The sequence below is a fragment of the Phaseolus vulgaris genome, chromosome 11 (assembly GCF_051622355.1).
Source record: "Phaseolus vulgaris cultivar YP4 chromosome 11, ASM5162235v1, whole genome shotgun sequence".
Taxonomy (NCBI): Eukaryota; Viridiplantae; Streptophyta; class Magnoliopsida; order Fabales; family Fabaceae; genus Phaseolus; species Phaseolus vulgaris.
The window spans coordinates 7,239,366-7,260,868 of NC_143508.1; the positions used below are offsets into that span (position 1 = coordinate 7,239,366).

The 21,503-nt window shown below is 29.7% G+C and overlaps 2 protein-coding genes across 5 annotated transcripts; both read left to right on the plus strand.

The window, feature by feature from the left end:
* Positions 1–1,261: 1,261 nt before the first annotated feature.
* On the plus strand, positions 1,262–7,203 carry LOC137819566 (uncharacterized). 3 transcript variants are annotated; one of them, XM_068623461.2, is made up of 9 exons: positions 1,262–1,585; positions 1,683–1,767; positions 3,332–3,832; positions 3,949–4,108; positions 4,428–4,725; positions 5,452–5,524; positions 5,598–5,688; positions 6,204–6,283; positions 6,697–7,203. In XM_068623461.2, exons 2-9 carry the CDS (start codon positions 1,687–1,689, stop codon positions 6,961–6,963), a joined length of 1,551 nt encoding a protein of 516 aa, XP_068479562.1. In that variant the 5' UTR covers positions 1,262–1,585; positions 1,683–1,686; the 3' UTR covers positions 6,964–7,203. The 3 variants fall into 3 exon arrangements, with proteins under 3 accessions (XP_068479562.1, XP_068479570.1, XP_068479554.1); XM_068623469.2 differs by having other exon boundaries at positions 1,268–1,443; XM_068623453.2 differs by having other exon boundaries at positions 1,498–1,767.
* Positions 7,204–13,880: 6,677 nt separating this feature from the next.
* LOC137827122 (DHBP synthase RibB-like alpha/beta domain-containing protein) lies at positions 13,881–16,944 on the plus strand. 2 transcript variants are annotated; one of them, XM_068633347.2, is made up of 5 exons: positions 13,881–14,083; positions 14,341–14,563; positions 15,437–15,612; positions 15,859–16,150; positions 16,566–16,944. In XM_068633347.2, exons 2-5 carry the CDS (start codon positions 14,412–14,414, stop codon positions 16,627–16,629), a joined length of 684 nt encoding a protein of 227 aa, XP_068489448.1. In that variant the 5' UTR covers positions 13,881–14,083; positions 14,341–14,411; the 3' UTR covers positions 16,630–16,944. The 2 variants fall into 2 exon arrangements, with proteins under 2 accessions (XP_068489448.1, XP_068489440.2); XM_068633339.2 differs by having other exon boundaries at positions 13,890–14,061.
* The last annotated feature ends 4,559 nt before the right edge of the window (positions 16,945–21,503 follow it).

Below are 21,503 nucleotides of genomic sequence, written 5' to 3' on the forward strand. Positions count from 1 at the left end.
TTAACATAAAAAAAAAATATTATCTTATCTGGTCACTCAATAACTAAACACAATATTTTCATTACCTACTAGTGAGAAAAAACTAATTCTCACAATATTTGCGTGAATAGAAAGTTAATTTATGAATGATCCTGAAAACAGGAACAAATATTGGCGTTGTTAGCTGCCTTCTGCAACACCATTAATCTCATCCATAAAACTTCCTTTTTTTAAAGCAAGTATATCTTTTAGTTGGTACGCTGGAGATATACTTTACTATAAATATATTTATTTTCACTACTACAAATTACCACCTTATTATATTAAAATAAAACATTTATTACTGGCCCACATATTTATACGTTATTTCATAATGTAAAATGACGTGTTCATTTTTAATTAAGGTACACTTTAAGTATTATCTTAAAAAAATGTAATTTGTTTTTGTCACCATGTTAGAGTTTAAACGCTTAAATATAAGATATATGTAGCACAAAAAAAAATATGGACATTGACATAATATGAATACCGAACACAAAGAACGTATAATCTTTAAAATATCCTGGACACAAATCTATATATTATATAATTTTAAATTATATAAATTGAAAATAAATATTTTATGTGTAAAAGTATGTTTCAGATTCTTTTGGAAGCAGAAAGAAGTGATTAGTTCAAAAATATTTGTTCCTTATTTTTATAATCATAATAAAAATTTATACAATAAATTTGAGTTTTTAAAAAATTATTGTATTTATACCTTTTAAAATTGTGTTAGAACCGTGGTAGAATTTTCAAAAATCCAACAAATATTTTTTTGAATTGAACACTTTATCGATAAGTGTCCTACGAGTGTCGACACCGATACATGTGTTCAACACGGATACGCCATTTAAGAGAAGTGTCTAAACCTCATAGTTGCCTATTGATAAACATGTTATAAAATAACATATTCTTTATAAAACTAAAAAAATATTTATTTCAAAGAAGAAATATATATATATATATATATATCCTTACTTAATAATATTATATTTAAGTGAAGAAATAATAATAATAATTAGAAATGATAAAATATTAAAAATTTTGGAATAAAAATTGGAAACCAAAGCATTTTAGGAGGGGAGTAATAAATGCATCCTTTAATTTTTGTTTTGAAGTTAAGGTGAGTTTAAAAGACATTGAATGTCATTGATCATGGGAAGTTGGGAGTATTTGTTTTCTTCTCCTAACTTTCTCACCACTCATCTACTATTTAAAGTTCCTGTCTTGTGGGGAACTGAAACTTGTTTTTGCAAATAAATGGACGTATAATACACTAAACTTCTTTGATTACGTAAATTAATCTCATTTTATTATAATATGATATTTTTCTTTTTTTAATATCAACATTCTGTGCATATTTTAACAGTGGTGAGAATAATTTATGAAGTGTGTGTGAGTGGCAGCAGATCACAGGGAAAGGTACCCCACCCAGTGTGTCATAAATGTCAAAGCTGGGTCTTTCTGCTTAATTACACTCACTTCCTCTTTTTTTGTTAACCCATGTATTTATTTATGTTGTCTTTGCCATCACTCATCTCTTCCATGCACCCAGCAATAAGTGGTATGGGAATAATTGGTGACTCCAAGAACTGATCTTTTTTTGCAATTTGGCTTGCTCTTCTATTTCCAATTTCTGGGTTTCAATTCTTTTGCTACAGAAAAATGAGTGCAGAGGAAAAGCCTGTGAATGAGGAACATGATGCAGGTTCTTGCAGACGAACAGTTTCTCTTCCAGTTCAAAAGGTATCACTTTTCGTTATTCGTTTTGCATCTTCTTTAGCTTCAATCTGGGGCATAGGGTCTGGTTTTTTTCAGGGACTAGTCACCAATTTAAACACTAGAATATGTTTTTTTTTTTCGTTTTCTTCTCTTTCTTAATAATATCACTTTGTCGCCCCTTCTTTTAGTTTTGGTTTTGTTTGGTTGTTGATATGCTACGAACACGGGAAATAATCATTACGAATGACCAAGTTTGTTTTTTTTATATTTTATTTTTCTATTTCAATAATTGGGTCATTTTTTGGACTACTATATCATATGCATATATTTTATAATACTTAGAGCTTGATTTGTCTGAATATTTTTCATAAACGTGGGATTTATTCCTGCAATGTCTTGTTTCTTGGCGTGAATCTTATTCCTTTTAATTGTTAGCGTGTTTGTTCTGATTTCTTTTGCGTGTGGCGTCCAGCTACTGTTGTTCTTACCTCCACGTACTTTGAATTATGCAGTTGAATATGTCATATGTAGTTTGCATCCAGACACCCATAGGAACCAGTCTGTTAGAAACTTGAATCTGATGTGCAAAGCATCTATTATTTAGTTCACCCCATGAATATGTATCACTAAATAATTTGCTCAGAATTTCCTATGCGCTTTGGTTTGGATATGGTCTCCTCTTTTTATCTTCCCTGGAACAGAATTTTATTGCAAATAAGATATGAATAAGAGTTGAATTTCACTGTAGGAGGACTTTATATGATACCTTTCTCTTGGAAATCTTGGCTACTCTTTTGTTGATTTAGAGTCTTTGGACGAACTTCTCCACAAGGATTTATAGGAGAGAGAAAAAATGAAATAGACTCTTCATAAGTTAATATTGGCTCATGCACAAGTTATAAAAATAGAGATTTAGAGAAGTGATACGAGAGAATTTCTATAAAGTAACTTGTGTATAAGATAATTTTATCTTACAGAGAAATCGATTTCACTTTTCTCTCCTGAAACATTATAGAGAAGTTTTATAGGAGGATTTCGACTTTCAATCACTGCATAACAGTTTATCATCTGAAATACACTTTCCTACTTCTTGTTGCTAAAGAGAAGCAGTTTGAGTGCTAGTTATATTTTCATCACAATTATAATAAAAGATTTATGAGATGAATTCATTTAAATATTTTTCTAACTTCTAGTTTGTTATATGCATGTTCTGTAGTGCTATCTAAACTGTGTATTTGATTGATTCTTTTTTATAATTCATTTGATACAAATCTTTAATATATCAGAACATATTTTATGCACTGTTTTTTTATTTATATCAAAATTCCATGTTTCAAAACTACGACATTGTACTTACAAGTGAGGAGGTGAGTTAATGAAGAGAGGCTGGAAGGAGAAAGAATGTGCTTTCTAAGAAAGAAGATAATCTCAGTATCCCTGTTTCATATAGTCTAATTCTGTTGTAGTTTGATGGCTTTCAAGCTATGACTGGGAAAAAGGATTCATTGACTACTTAGATACTTAGATACATTTTACATGTATCTCAAAGCCACAGCACTTATTTTATCAATTCCATATTTATTTGTAGGTTGATGATCCAATGGGGATAACTGAAGAAACCTCACATGTTCCTCCTCGGAAGCGACAGAATCTTCTTCTGGAAATACCCTCACGAACAGAAGAGAGTTCTCAAGATTTTGTTGCAATCAAAATGCCACCAACACCAAATTCTAATCCCACTCCTACTCCAAAGAGAGTGAATTTTCTTGTGAGTTCTCGCTCTGTTGATCCTCCAACACATAACTCTCCTGGGCCTTCAACATCAAGAGGAAAATCAGCCATAAGAAGCCTGCTTCCAAAACTGAGCTTCAGGTATCGAACACCAGCAGCAGATGTTGAAAAGGCAAATACTGCAGCTCCAGAACTTTCCTCTTCAGGCATTGTAGAAAAGCCTTCAATTGCAAGATCATTGTCTCTTACTAAGATATTTACTCCTAGGATTAAGAGAACGTCATCATTACCACTAGATGAAATTAGACAATCAAACAACGAATCTTCTCATGGTGGAAGTGTTGGTGGTCCTCTAAATGTGAGATTTAATGCTTTTAAGTTCCATTTTTCTGTAGTTATATCTGGTAGTCGTTGTTGATAAATCATAAGTCGTTTTAATAACCTTTTTTTTAACCTATTAGTTCTTTTTCGCAGAAAAAAGAAGCCCAGAGGAAGATAGCTCGCTCTCTTTCAGTACCTGCCAACAACAAAGATAAAAGCTTAAGGAGGATGGATTCATTTTTTCGCATTGTTCCTTCTACTCCTCGAGTAAAGGAAATAGATGAATTGGTAGACACTTCAACAAATGATACTGGTATCTCATTTATAAACATTTGCTTTTGCACTCATGGAAAATAGTAGAATTTTATTTGTCAACTTTGAATTCTCTGGATTGATTTATTTATGATTTTCCAAACAATTTTAGCATTGGCAATTAGGCAAAAATGTTAGCAGATTATTTGTAGGACTGTTTCCTTAAAGCGGAACGAAATACACTCTCCCAGTCTCAGATTTTTTTTAAAAAAAATTCTCACTTTCTCTGGAGACATTTTAGTTTAATTTGTAATTTTAGAACACCTACATCTTCATATCTTGCATGAAGTTAGTAATCCATCAATACGTTCATGGTGCAGAAAATCAAGATGCTAATGGTGAAGATATAGCCGAAGAAGAGGCTGTGTGTAGAATCTGTCTGGTTGATCTGTGTGAAGGAGGTGAGACCTTCAAGTTGGAATGCAGCTGCAAAGGTGAACTTGCTCTGGCTCACCAAGAATGTGCTATTAAATGGTTTAGTATAAAGGGTAACAAGACCTGTGATGTGTGCAAGGAGGAAGTTCGGAACCTACCTGTCACTCTATTACGGATCCAAAGTGTTCGAAATCGGAATAATGGTGCAAGTAGGTCTCAGCTGGAAGATGCCACCGGATACAGGCATGTATATTCACTTTTGTTTGATAAGGATCTTTCTGGTGAATGAATTATGACTATGCTTCAATAAGGAACTACTGGATATCATATAATCTTAATAGACCTTGATAGAAACCTGGTATCTTATTACAAAATATCTGGACGAACTCACCAATTTGTGGAACAGAAAACACACACCATGAAGATCTTTGAGGGTTTTGTACCTCCCAGTGCTCAAAGGTCTAATTTCCTCTCAAATGACAAGTCACCTCCCTATTTCCCCCTTCCTATTATCTATAACCCACTATCTCTTACTCTCTAGATAACTTTGCTAACTAACTATTGTGGTCAGCAGATTCACACTTTAATGATTTTGAATCACCTTCCTGCCACTTGTTTGTTGTTATTCAACTCAAAATTTTCGTCGTCTCCACTGCTTCATGCATCTAATAATGGTTATCAACTTATCATACCATCTAAGATACAGACCAACTAGTTTACTGTCATGCCTTAGAAATTGAAGCAATGGAGTCACATGCTACGTCATGATTCAAACATAGTTTGTGATTCAAACATAGTTTGTGATACAGACCATTTGTGATACTTATAAAGCCAGTAGTTTTTCTTGAAGTTCTGCAGCTACTACTAGTGGAATAGTGTGTTTTTGTTATATCTTTATTTATAAATTCTTTCGCTGTGGATTATTAATTATTATAGTCACACCTTTAATTTGCCTGCTCATTTTAATAGGGTATGGCAGGAAGTCCCAGTTCTTGTCATTGTCAGCATGCTTGCGTATTTCTGCTTTCTTGAGCAGCTATTGGTAAGAACATCAGTCCTCTCAGAATTATGAAGTTTTCAATTTTGTATCGGCTCAGTTATTCAACTCTCTGCAGGTTGGAAAAATGGGCACTGGTGCAATTGCCATATCACTTCCATTTTCCTGTGTACTGGGTCTACTTTCCTCCATGACATCATCAACCATGGGTAGGTTTGAACATTGGTAAATATTGTAAATATACTTTTCTCAATAACTCATCGAGTGTCCATTGAAACTTTCATGCACCTATTGCCAGTAATTTAAATGACTTTTATCTAACATATCCTTCTTCTGTGTTAATGAAACTGTTAATTGGGGGAATTTTATAAAATTTCATTAAATTATTGATAGTACCGATACATTAGAGTCAGAGTGGCACTAGAGGCTTCATCCTTTATAGATCTGTAATGGTGGACTAGTCAAAGCCATTTGTTTGTTGTAATAGACTGAGATCCTGGCAACTGCAAGTATATTTCATTGATTAGCATTCTTTATTGAGGTCTGGATGGTATAAAATATGATGTGGCAATTTCTACTATTATGACACTGAATGATTCTTTTATTCTCAACAAGTAATTTTTGTACGTTTTTTTTATTCATGATGCTAGTTTTATTCTTTTCTGCCAGATTGGTTAGCTGATCTATGCGTCCTAACATTTTTTTTTTAAACTTTGGTCTCCAGTAAAAAGCAGGTTCATCTGGATTTATGCTTCTGTCCAGTTTGCTCTGGTGGTTCTCTTTGCGCATATTTTTTACTCCATGGTAATGAATTTTTTGTCTGAACCAAACTCTTGTTGCCTGGATTTTTCATTTGAAACCAAGTTTGGCAATATTTAGTGAAACATAAATTATCAAATGAATAGAATAGAATAATAGGTTTCTATCTCTAAAAGAAAAACGACAGTATCCGAAGTGGTACGGATGAAACTATGCCCTCTCCAAATTTTCATAGAACATGATTCTTGGGGAACGTAATGGAACAATAGATATCCAATCTGATTCCATCTAAGTTGGTTTATGCATATCCTGATTCCAAAGTCCAGTCACAACATTTTGCTTGTATAGCATAGCATTATTGGCTGGTTATATAGATGCATGAAATTGTGTACGAGACTCCTACATGCAGAAGGCCAAGCATTCTTTCTGACTCTCTTAATGTCTTTTGTCCCCTTCAGGTTCATGTGCAAGCCGTTTTGTCTATCCTTCTGGCTACATTTGCTGGTTTTGGTGTGGTGATGAGTGGGAGTTCTATTCTTGTGGAGTTTTATAGATGGAGAGGAAGATTGCAAGCTTTATCAGAGCAGCGACACGGCCCTCAATTGATCCCACAAACAGGACAAAATCCACGATCTTCAAACACTCCTCATTCAGATTCAGGTTCAGGTCCTCCAAACCACAGTCAAGCTGTGGTGCAAAATGAACAGAACTCAAATCAGAGTTGAATTGATGTGTTTGTTTGGCTTCTCTTAACACTGGAGGATGCAGCTGATTGCTTTTCATTATTGATTTGGAAGTACTTATTGTGTATAGGGAATTAGACTTTATTACCTTTTTACATCTTCACCAAACTTCATTGTACAGCTTATGGCAGCAAGCAAAAGTGACTTAGATGTAGTTTCTCATGCTGTGGAATTTCTGTTTATTTATTTATAATGGGAAGTACAATTTTCAGCACATTAAAACCAGAAGGCGTCTGGCCTTCTTTTTTGTAGCCCTGGGTGAGAGAATGATTTGTTTTTGGTCAGAGTGGTGAGAAAGTCTTGTTAGTTTATCTTGGTGGTTTGATCATTGATGGGCAATACCAAACACCAAATGTATTGATGTAGATGAAGCTTTATTACCTTCTACTCTAGGACTAGAGCACATCTTCCACATCTACACTATTCCATGCTGCTTTTGGAAGAAACACTTGAAGTGTCTTCAACAGTACATTCTAGCAAATTGCATGTTATGTTGCAAGAATAATTAACACATTTCTTGTGAAGATGGAAATCTCTACTCTTTATTCAGTTAGGTATTGATTGACCTTCTATCCAATGATATGTATATATGGCAAGATCACTGCAAAAGTTGTTATGACACGTAGTGTGTACAATGTTCTTTTTTTGACCAAGTATGTTTGCCATAATCTATCACCAAGATAAAGAAGCTTGCTTTATTCTTTTATTGAATTTTTCGTGTACAAAGCTTGCTTTATTCTATTCAAGCTGACACTGAATTGTATTATCTACTTTATCTGCTAGCACACTTGTTTTAGAAAAATAAGAAATCGTGTCAGCTATTTTACACTGAAAATGACTACTTGGTTGCATCTTTCTGTTAATCAAATGTGAAGCAGAAAAGCAGAATCTGATAACATTAATATGGTTGCTTAATTTCCTTTATAACTAGTCTGAGAATTTCATCTGATTTTTTTTGCTCAAGTTTAATGGTTGAGTTTAAAAAAATTATTGAATTAAAATAATTGTTATTCTTTAATCTAAAGTTAAATGAAAACTTTTGTACTTTAATTTCTACTTTAGATTTAGAATAACAGTTATTTAATTGTCTCCGGTAGTTCGTTCTAAATTTTCATTTTTTTAGCACAAAATAAAGATTTCAGAATTGAACACTTAAAGCAAGTTTGAGCAAAATTTGAACAATTAAAAAAAATCCAATTTAGTCCTTAAATATGTGAAATATTAATTTAATTCTTGAAACAACACAATAGACCATTGTATCATCAAAATATAACTTTAAGGATTAATTTGGCAATAAATTAGTTTACCTATCAAACGATAATAGTTAGGAATTATTTTACTATTTGTTACACATACAAAGAATAAAATTAAATTGGCATCACTTCAAATAGTAGAAATATTGTTGAATAGTAGAAATTTAGAAATTTTTCTATTTGAAGTAAAATATAATGTTTTGATCGATGAATTTAGAGTGGATGAGATTTAAATATTTTAATGGAGATTGTTCCTGGAAAGCAAAATATGAAAATATAAGAGGATTTTATAGTTTTTATATTAAAAAACTTATTCAAGGATTTGATTGCACGAGTAAAAGCAATTTATGGACTTGGTTTAAGAGAGAAAATTTGAGTAAAAAATTATTGAAATGATCTAATATTATCAAAATCTGATTTTTGGTGAAAATAATTTTTAACCAAAATTTATTTATTTCTTTGAGTAAGATTAGTCTAATATGAAACTTTAGAACATTGATGTCCATAAGATAAATAATGAAGTATGAATGTTATGCAACATTTTTGGAAGTGCAATATAACATGTTTAGTTGAAATGCACATGTCTTATGCTTGAAGAGTCGAAGGTTTTTGTTGTTTTCACCCCTATGTTATTTTTACATACTATTGTAATGGAATGACAAAAAATATTTTTTTAAATCTTGACACTTTTTAAAAAATGTATTAAAAAGCTTTCAAAATACACACTTTAGAATGTTTTCAGAAAAATATATTTAAAAAGGATAATTTTATACATAATATTTTAAAACACATAATTCAGAATTGATTTTTCACTATTTCAGATTCAACATCATAATACCCATTATAAGATTTACCATTATTAAAATTAAATTTTTGAAACAATTCAGAATGATGTTGTTCTCAAAATACTTTTGTCAAATAATCGTGGAATGTTCTTCCATTTCATGTCATAATGATACAAACGAATCCATCAAAGATACAAGATATGGAGGCCCATAACATCCTCTTTCACAATTCCAAGTTAGCAGATTCTCCCTACACCATATCATACCATATCATTTTGGACTACACCCAATATAGAAATATCCTTAATGAAATGAAAATTAGGATTTAGGTAAAATGTGCACTCAACCCACACCCAACCCACCCAGCAGCCTTGCACCCTTAATTTTTCGGTGGTCAATGTGAGGCAGCGCACAGAAGCTTGGAAACTTAAACACAGAGCAACCCAAGCACCTCCATTCTTGTTCTTGTCGTGATTGTTACATCAACGGAACTCGAAAACAGCAGAGGCACCGCGACGACATCAATTGACATTCCTAAAGATTATCGTTGTGACATTCTTCTCTTTTTACACTTTCAAGATAAAAGTGCAGAACTCACTGACAACCTCAAAACTCACCTTCTGCGATTTGTCTCCTTCTCCGGTAGCTTCGTCGGTGGCTTCAATCCTTTTCCGGTGACTTCATCTCCTTCTCCGGTGGCTTCATTTTCTGTCGTCGCAGTGTCTCAATGTTGCTTCGAGTTCCGGCAGCCACAGTGACGGCAAGAATAAAAATAAAGGATGCAAGGCTGCTGGGTGAGTTGGGTGTGGGTTGAGTGCACATATTATCTAAACCCTAATTTTCATTTCATTAAGGATATTTTAGTCTTTTTTTGTGTATATTGGGTGCAATCCAAAATGATATGGTGCAGGGAGAATCTGCCTTCTAAGTTTTGAATGAATGAAAGTGGTGGCCCTCTTTATTGGATCAAACAAGGGCTTTTCGAAAAGTTTTAGATTTTATATTTCTTTAATCATTTTGAACAAGAATTCTAAAATAGATTTAAAATTATTTCAAAAATTCATTATATAAATTTAGGTATTTTTAATTAAGTTTCTATTAATTTCCTTTTATTCAAAAAATTTATATTTTTCAAGATGACTCAATGTCTTCTAATTTTTCGGTTGATTTGGTGACATTACATCATTTTGTTTACTTGTCTTTACACATTAAGAAAAATAAGATGGTATAATTAATATAGAATGACAATAAATTTTTATTATGTTTATTAAAAAAAATGGATAATAAGAGATTTTCATTGTCACTAACATTAATGTTTATGACCGTAACGATTCCTTGATTGTTATAGATAATAATAATGTGAAAGTTATTGGGAACATGACAACTTTATTATTTAACATGTTTTCAATTAAAAAAATACAAAGTCATTTGTTGTTTTAGATTAACAGTTATATCATTTTTTTTTATTAATCTTAAAACATCATATTTTTTTAACATGTGGAAACAAATAACAAGATTGATATAGTATCAAGACTCTTTATTTTGGATATATATATATGACCCTTAGTCCAATTATTCTATTTGAATATTTATTAAAATTGCCTTTCGGAGATGAATGATGGATTGTTAGTTTGAACGATTTGGAAGATATAATTGGAGGGTATGTATGGTTGGGTTAGATTTGTATATTCGGTAGAATCTGACATATTTACCAAACCCTTTGCATGGATTTGGCGTGCAGTTGTATGATATGGAGAAGCTTATTTATCTTATAGTTTAGGTGTTTTATCTCATTTTGGTTTTATTGCTTGTTATTTTGTTTGGTTTAATAATACCACTTATCCTAGTGAGTTTTAAGGATCAATTGGTCAATAAGCTTCTCAAGTTCTAACATTTATTTTTCTAGTTAGAGACAACGTTTGGGGCTAATGTAGGATCTCCTCAAAGACCTACAAATGTAGGTAAATATATAATGTGTTCTATGACGAATAAAGTTATTCTTGACAGAGAAACTATGTGTACGTAATTCGATTAACCAAATGTTTAAATGATAGATACTCAATTGAAGAATATAAATTTTGTAATATTCAATAGAACCAAAAAAATAAAAATAAAACTTAATTAAAAACAATCAAAATTATGATACGCTTAGAACTTAATTAAGTTTATTATTAAGTATACCCAAAAAATCAATTTAAAATAGTTAAAATTCAACTTCAAATTATATATTTTAAAATAAAAACTTGAGAACATATTTTAAAATATTTTTTCAAAAAAATTCTAGAACGTGTAATCTATAAAAAAAAATTAATTATTGTAGAGAGTGCAAAGATTTTAAAATAATAATTTTGTTATTCTACTATGAGGAGAGCAATGAAAAAATTGAGATTGAAGAAGTAAAAATCATAATTGAATTCCCACATTAGATAGGATGATGTATACTATCGTTCATAATTTAAAAAAAAAAAAACTTAGTATAAGGGAAATATAGGAAGAGAAAAATTAATTTCACTTCTTTATAAGTAAAATTTAATTTATGAACAAGTTAAAAATAAAAAATGAAGAAAAATTATTTAAAATTGTTACAACCTCAATAAGTAAAATTTAATTTATGAACAAGTTAAAAAATAAAAAGATGAAGAAAAATTATTTGAAATTGTTCCAACCTCAAATCCAAATATAACAACATTAGGATTAATTACCGTCATTTTTTAGGTCGGTGTTCTGTCACGGTTTTGTCCTTAAAAAATCTCCTTAATCTCGACTCCTAAGTGAGGGTCTCAAGTACCACATCTGAAGTATTATCTGTTTTGGAGGTCAATATTTCGTCACGGTTTTATCCTTAACCTTGACTTTCAAGCAATATGATGAGACTATATTAACCATATCCAACCTAACTAACTATGAAATAACTTTTACATATGAGTTAATTTATAAGTTAATCTTTAAGATTAAAGTTGTGAAAAAAATCTTCTTTTAAAACATGTTTGGACGAAATTCTTCATAAGAGTTTATAAGATAATTTAATAAGAATAATAATAGAAATTAACTTTTTTTTTTCTTAAACTAAAGGTAACTTATACCCGAGATCATTCATAAAAATTCTATCAGATAGTTTTTTATCTATTATTTATTCACAAAGTTAATTTATAAAGAAGTTATTTTTTTAGTACATAATATTAAGAAACTCGTTTAAAAATAGTTTTATTTTTTGAAGTTCTTTTAGAAATGTTCTTATAAACATATCCTTTCTCTGTTCACAATGAACATTTAATTTAAATAAAATTAATGTAATGCATTTTTACTCAAAACATATAATGGTAGAAAATTATGAATAAAGCAAAGCATTAAATATGTTTTAGTTATTCACAAATGATTTTTCTTCGTACTAGTTATTGTAAATATATTCTTTAATTTTAATTCCTCTAAAATTTAAAATTGTTTTTTATCTATAGTATTATTATATACTTTTGTTAAATCATCTCTCATGAAAATGCTATATTATGGAGTCTTATTTCACTGCATAATTATCGTATTTTTAAGACTTTCTTACAAACTTTTATTTTGTTACAATACAAAGTTTTATAAAATTGTAATTTTAATTATATTCTTTTTACACTTCTAACTTTTTAGAAGCTAGAAAATAATATTTTTATTCTTATAATGATATTATTTAATATTAACAGTCTTAAATTTTATATTAAATCAACATATTTAACGAAGTATATCTACAAGACAGAAACTTATTATTATAAATGCGTGTGAGGATAAAACTAGCTGATAAACTAATTGTACTTGATAAGTTAATTTCTAAGTAATAAATTCAAAATTTAGAAGTTTACGGTTGATAAGCTAATCTATTATATTAGAAATATTTGGTAAACTAACTATAAAATTAGATGACATAAAAGAATATAACTGTATAAGTTTTAATATTTTATTATATAAACGAAATTTGTGATGCTAAGCAAAAATATCTTATTATATAATTATAATTTTAGATTCTTTAAATAATTAAATTATTATTTAAAAAATTTAGTACTTCTATTTTTTTTAAAGTTTATATTTTTTTATTTGAAGAAATATTTTTTAAATGAGTTGATATAATTAGTATTAAATTTATTTTTATTTATTTCTTCAGAAAATTTTAAAAAAATTATTTCTGAATTTAGATTATTTTTACATCATTTTTTTACAATTTTTATTATTTATAATTTTCACATATCAACATATAATGATTTATTTATTTCAATTTATAATTATATTTTTAAAAAAAATTTAAACTGCATAAAAATTTAAAATTAATTCATCAAATATTAAAATACTACAATAATTAGTTATCTCCGTAGAATTTAAATATATAACAATAGGTAAAAAAAATAAAAACAATAAAGAATATATTAAAATATAAAAGATATTAATAGAATAAAATTAAAAACTATCAACTACCTATATGTGAACTAGTTTATAGCTTTAACTTATAAAACAAACTAATTTAACATAATTATTAGATTTTTTATTTATTTTTTGGTCAAAACAATTTATAAATTAGTAAAAAAAATTAATAATTAACTTATTGACTTGCACATTTTAAGAATTTATATAATGAAAAGTCAAATAATTATTCTAAGGGTGTTTAAATAATACCTTTAAACAAAATAGGTAAGAATTATAAAGGACATGGTATTTATTCATCATTAAATAAACATTATGATCAAAATTAGCGATTTTAAATTTTAAAAGGATGAAAAATAATATTTCATAGAAATTCAAATAAAAATCCATATAGTTTAAAAGAATTATATAGAATGATTTGTAATTTTAGAAGAATAAAAAATATATTTAATTTTTAAAATGAAACAGAAAAACAATTGTAGAAAGTGGAGAACTGAAGGAACAGAGAGTGTGTCTATAAGGTATTGGGTAGAGAAGTGATTATGGAGCAGAGCATAGTTGAATACAGATTTTGCATAGAATGAATATTTCGGCGCAAGGAGTGCTTCTCCTCGACACTACTTTCTTTTCCAATTTCTCCTTCCGAGGTGACCTTTAGTCACAACCCTTGTCAGTCCCTTCTCTCTCTGTGTTTTTTTATTTTTTTCTTTTTTGGAACTTCAATCAAACAGTTGGTGGGTCAATCAATTAACCAAATTTGTCACCCTTCAACCTTATTTTTTAACTTCTTGTATGCCCACTTGTGTTTCATGGTCAATAATGCTTTCTTTGGTGGCATATTGCATAAAAAATGACAATTTTATGTGGTACTTAACCTTTTTGGTCAACTCTAAAATTGAGTTCTACATGTGACACTTGTGCTTCAGGGTTTCGCAGGTTGTCGGCTGTTCAACGTTTGCAACAGTGTCAAGGGCTGAGAAGGGGTTTCTCCAAAAGCATGGCTTGCAGTGTGGAAAATTGTTATATGGGTAGTGGGGTGGTTCATCCTGCCACGGATGCTTATGCTGGAGAGGCAGTTGAAGCTTTGAAAGCTGGGAAAGTCATAGCAGTACCCACTGATACGCTCTACGGGTTTGCTTGTGATGCTTGGTATGGTGCTATTTCAATCTCTGCTTCAAAACTAATGTTGCCTTTATAGCCTGTATGCTTGAAATCCTTCAAGCTTCACTTTTGTTTCTGGCCCTCTAGTTGTTTTTTCAATTCTGTGTTGCATTTTATATTTTTTCTAGGTAAATGTAATAAACATTGGTTGTAGTGGTTTTACTGTCTTGGATTTTAGTTATAACTATGTTTTTGAAAATTAAAGTTCAAGCTTGGTTAAATCAACATAAAAGAAAATGGAGACGGAAATATTTTCAGATTAACTGAATCTTTCTTCTTTCTGTACCTTCTGCTGGAAAATTATGAAAACACTATTGAATAGTATAGCATTAAGTAAGAATGAAGCTGTAACTGCACCATTACCATTAAACTAGTGAAATTTCAATGAATTTCTGTAAATCTAGATATCGTTTTTTCTCTTAGTGCATAGCATTGCCGAGTGCTTGCTGTTGGTCGGACTGGATTCAAAAAGGACTTAAAAAAGTTTTGTATGCCTAAAACATATCTGTTGTTTTAATCTACGAGCCTAATTAAAGCTTTTCACAATATTTCCTGACAGTATATCCAATGAAATGTTGGGTCAGTAAAATTTGATCTTCCTGAAAGGAAGCAGATGAATAATTGTTTTATGCTATATATCCATTTCATACAGGTTTTGATAAGATGTAAAAAGCTTCATAAACATCATATGGGAGAAAACCCATCGTTCTGAATGCCTACATGTTTTTTTGGTTTTAATCAAATGTGTTCAAAATTTCGTTTGCTAGTGTCCACATATTTGGACCTTCCTATGTCTCTTATTAAATTGCATTCTGAATGATTGATGATTACATCTTACTTTCTATTGGGGCATGTTGGAAGCTCTTTGGAAGCAGTTAACAGGATTTATGAGATCAAAGGCCGTAGACATACCAGCCCTCTGGCTATTTGTGTTGGTGACGTATCAGACATAAACCGTTTTGCTGTCACTGACCATTTACCTCATGGTCTGCTTGATTCCCTCCTTCCTGGGCCTGTTACAGTTGTACTAAAACGAGGTCTGTTTGTCATATGTGAGAGAGAGTGTGTAATGGAAAATAAATTTATGGAAGAAAAATATGCAGAATAATCTATAACATATGTTTAAAGCAATCAGCTAGCAAAGAAATTTATTTAATGCAGCAATGTATTCCTATATCTTCGATCCCTTTGTCAAAATATCTTCTGTGAACCTTTGATTCTGTTATAAAGATCATATTTGTTGTCTTGTCTGCTGATAGTATGTATACCTGGATATTTTACAGGAGAGTCAAGCGTTCTTGAACGATCTTTGAACCCAGGATTGGATAGTATAGGAGTTAGAGTGCCTGATTGCAATTTCATCAGGACCATTGCCCGTGCTTCAGAAACTGCTCTAGCCCTCACCAGTGCAAACCTAAGTGGACAGCCAAGTAGTCTTTCCACCAAGGACTTTGAGAACCTCTGGGAACACTGTGCTTTTGTTTATGATGGTGGTTTGATTCCATCAAGTCGTACAGGTTCTACAGTTGTGGACCTCACTGCACCACACAAATATAGGATACTTAGACCTGGAAGGTAGCTGGTCTAAACTTTACTATACTACATTGTTTAAAACATGTACTGTGCTGTAAGATGCAGATGTCAAAAACTATTTCTGTTAAATCATTTTCCCACTCGAATATACGATGAAAATGCTTGGATTTTTCTGTTCAGTATTTCACCATTTAAAATGAATGACACCAAATTCATCCAGTTGGGAGAACTTACATAGACCTCTGCAAAATGCATAAGAAAAACGGCCAGCATTCCTATCCGAAGCCTTTTCTTAAGTAATAATAGTGATTCAACTGACACGTTTTACTAGCAGAATGGTGCATGTTTTGAACAAAACCTGTTCATAATCTTTGGTTACCATGTATATTTGATATTTTGTAAGTATGAGTTTTATGTTGCATTAAATCGATTGTTCTTGTTTACCCATCATTTGCAGTGCAAAGGAAGAGACAGTTGCCATCTTGGAGAAGCATTCATTCGTTGAGGCAGTGACCTCTTAAATAAGTTGTGATTCATTTGCAGTGTCACATTGTAGACCTAATGTCCCACTTGCAAAACAAATTCTTTCGCTTGGACAAGTATGAAGCTATCACCCAGGCTAATATTCCCATTGATTGTTTTATGTTACTTTCATAGGATCTCTAGGATGCATGAAAAAATACTTAAAAATGTATGATATTGTGCTTCAATTTGGTTTTTCTATTTTTTTTCCATTAGTACAATACATTTATATATAACTTCTTTATATCTTGAGCACGTGCTATGGAGTTGTAGACAGTCTAGTGAAATTTAATTCACGAAACATTTCCTGTGGATATCATTATTGTTAAGTGCCAACTAATCATTACTGCAGAACATATTTAACATGACTGGTAAGTCAGAAAGCTTGTATCTTTAGCTACATTTGTCACGTGATTTATAAGCTTATTGTGTCATGTAATTGTGGGATTCCTTCAGTATTTAAACATCTTTGAAACATAAAGTAACCACCGGATATGGATGTTGAACTGTGCTGCCTCTTGCATGACAAAATAATCTTTTGAAAACCTTTTTAGAAGATTGTTTTATATATGAAATATTGAGGTTTATATTTGCTAATTATTATAAAAAAAACACGCTTTGATAATTAAAAAGTTTCATAAATAAACACAGACAAACAGATCCTACATAGAGAATTTGTAATTTTCATTTGATTAAGGGCAAAGGGTGAACCTGCAAATGTGAGTTTCTGAATAAGCTCTTCGAGTTTGGACTTGTTTTCTTGTCATATTATCTAATGGAGATATTCTTCTTTGAATTAGGTAGCATTTCACTAAACAAGGAAGTTTTCTCTAAAATTTAATATAGTTGCATATGTAGACGAATTATTAAGATAAAGTGATCTAAGACTGTTATAACTTTCATGTTTAATGTGGTAACAAAGACTTTTATTTTTTGCATGTCCTTTGTCAAACATAAACGTTGTCCAAGATTAGTTATTTGTTAATTTTGATGTTTTTCTGTTGTTGGTTTGGAACTACCTAAATTAGTTGGTTGTTCACACAATATCAAATTTTGGTTAACCAAGCACTAAATGGTTTAATTCATGTATCTCAGCGTATTTTGTAACATTATACTAGCGGGTTTGACCAAGATTGGGCTCATTTAAGAATAGGTAAAAACTGAAAACGATACAAACCAACGCAGAAATATCAATATTTATCTAAGTTTTACATTCATATATTTTTCATTTTTAATTTAATCTAAAATAAATTAATAAAATAAAATAAATAAATAAAAAACACATTTTTAAAACAGTATGCATATGTATACATTATTTGACCAAATTTTTGGTTATCTCCTAAAACGTAATTTAGTCATTTATATCAATTTATAATTTTCCGCGTCTTGATTCTTATGCTTTTATATTATCTTATTACTTAAAACAATATATAAATCTAAAAACATAAATTTATTTATTAACTGTCCAACTCCAATTCAACAGTAACTATTGTTTTTACAGGTTTAATTTTAGGACAGAATTTTCAAATATTGCCTTCAAGGCTAGCACATTTTAGGAGACAATAGAAGGAGTTTCTTACAATTCCATATTTCAATTTGATGCAAGGCTGCAAAATGAAAAAAAAAAATGGACTCCCAACATTCGCTCTATAGAGATATAGAGTATAAGTCTCGGATACGCTTCTTTAATGTCGAACACACGTATCAGACACCAACATGTGTACGACACTAGTAGAACATATATAGGTGAAGTGTCAATTTCAAAAAAATATCTTGTGGATCTCTGATAATTCTAGCATGATTCCAACACAATTTTAAAAAAGGATAAATATATTAATTTTTTAAAAACTCAAACTAATTTATAAGTTTTTATTATGATTATAAAAACAAGGAACAAATCATTTTAAACCAGCCATGAGAAACATTTTTCTGCAAAAAAAAGATAACTCAGACATACTTGTGCATATAAATATTTATTTTCAATTCATAATTCATAATTATATAATATATAGACCAGTGTCCATGTATCCTACATTTTGAAAATTATACATGTTGAACTATCCGTGTCCGTGTCGTATCAGTGTCTATGTCAGAGTGCTACATAGAATATAGCTCTTCCACAAGAATTTCATAACCTCTATAGAGAAAATAGGAGAAGACCAACCATGTACGAGACCAACATGTATATGTAGTTAATAGGAAGTGCACTTTAAATCTATCTCAATCTTATAAAATGACTGATAAAGTGAGGTTTGTACTTCACTTATATAATATGAAATGTTTTTATCTCTAATCAATGTGAGATCTCAAACACACATCCTCACTCCCGAGACCTGTCAACTCATGCATGTGACTATATAATGGATGGTTTGATCGTTGCTTGATAACGGGTGGTCTAATAAACCCAATAAACTCTCATTACCATATTAAAAATTAAACTTTAATTTAATTCATCTTTATAAAACTGACTCATAAGATGAGTTTTTCATCCACTTATATATACTATGAGATGTTTTTAACTATAATTAATGTTGACTCTCCAATAATAATATATATTTATTTTCTTGCGTCGATGTTACATCCACCTTATTAAAAAAAATTCATATTATATTATGCTCTACAAAATTCATAATAAAATATAATATAAAAATAAAGAGGATTTGTTTCTCAATTTGCTCAATAAAAAATATATGAATTTTAGCACATATATAGTTCATATAGTTAGAGGTTGAATTTTAATTTCATCCATTTTGTGGTTAATAACATAACTTCAGAAGATTACCATTCACACTTCCAATCAATCAGTACATTGTCATTTCATCATACTTACTATTTTAAAATTTATTTAAGAATAATTTCAAATTGATTTATCTAAGGAAAATATATATCTGGTATCTTGTGTGATATTGTTACATTTTTGCAATTTTACAAGTGAGATTCTAGGCAAATTAAACAATTATTATCATTAAAGAGAGCATTTCCCACCTTAATTGACCATAAGTGATACTATTTCAGGTGTGGAATAAATTGGTATGGAAGGTTGACTTTTTACATTTATTGAGGTTAACAAACTATGCAGAAAGTATCCCTTTATAATGATTCGAAAGGATATAAAATTCTTTTAAAAAATCAACCAATCTGGTATATATATATATACTTTTTACATTAATTAATTACTTCTGTAAAACCTCTCTCGTTTCCTAAATGAGTTACATCTACGTCAATTCTACATTTAATGTTTTCAAAATAATCAATAAATTAAATAGTTTTTCTAGTACCATCCTCACTAAATAAGCACAAAATCACGGGAAAAAACATCCCACGTGATGATGTAACTTGTGAATCAATTAACTTTTCTTTTTTTAATCTTTTATATAAAGTAACTTTCTCTAACCACATAAAATTATCATAAATGATATTTTTCTTAAAATATTTAATACAATTTTATTCTTAACATTCTCATTAATTAAGCTAAAACCATCTATTATCACGTGATCTATCTCCGATTTTTTACTTTGCACCTTGTATTGTGGATTATATTGTTTATTTTTCTCATCAAGGTTGTTTTAAGAAAACGAGTTGTGCACTTTTAAGAAGTATCATAAAATTAGCATAATTAATTAATACCTTTTAATAATAAACCAAATAAAATACCTAGTAAATTATTCCCAAGACCAAAAAAACAATGTGTTTTCAATTTTTCATGTAATATTATATCATACTAGGAAAGTGACAAATTGTATAATGAGATTTAGCGTAGTTATATATTGCAAAATTGATCTGTAAGATTTTTAACATAGAATGAAATGTAAAAAAGAAATAGAGTATGCAGCCAATGGGTTGATCCAGGGTGAAAAAGAAAAGTCTCCAACATAATAATACAACGACACTTGTATTGATATGATTGAACAAAAATCACCATCATCCTTGTTGTATATATAATCTACTCACTTTACTCAGTCATCTCGAATTTAATGTAGTGGAAAAACTTTTTCTAAGATAATAAATTAAGATTCGATATTTTTAAAAATAAAGTTTAATATCTAACCATCTACTTCTTCTAACTCAACCACAAACAACTAAAATTAATGAAGAAATTATGTTTAACGGACTTAAATATAAGTAATTTTTATCCACCTGAACTCTATTTAATATTACTATTTTAATATTTTTTTTGGAAAAAATACTCTTATCATTAAACTTAAGTATTATCCTTAATAAATATAATTGAATGTAATTTAAAAAAAGGCATTTTTATTCTATAAAAGAAATATTAAATAAAAGTATAACTATTATTAATTAGTGTGAAAGCATTTAATTTAGTTTGTCTTTAAATTTAGAAATATAGTGTGAAATGGAATCTTACAAAAAATAGTGAAAGACATAAAAGAAAAATAAGCGCTTGATAGTTAGTTTCCAAGAGGCAAAAAGCATAATGTGGCATTTTATTTACACTTTGTTTGGTACAGGTAATTCACTATTTTTAAGAGGATTGATTTGATTTATGAAGATTATGAGTCTTTGATATAGATGATTTGAGATATTTTTGAAAAATTGAGTGAGGAAATTATATGAGAAGTGAATGATTTATGGTGATTATTATGTGAACAACCAATTTACCCCATTATCTTTCCTTTTAATATATTTTTTTATAATTATTTATTATGAAATTTAAAATAACATTCCTAAATAGTTAATATCTAAAAAAATATATTTTATTTTGTGAAGTAATATGTTTTGAAGCAAAAGAGATGGGTTATAAAATAAAATAAGTAGTCATAATGAAGCATATAAAGGTGCCTGTATCCCACTATCCATTATGGATACATACCAACACCCATCATTTAAAATATACTAATTCCTTCCAACTCAG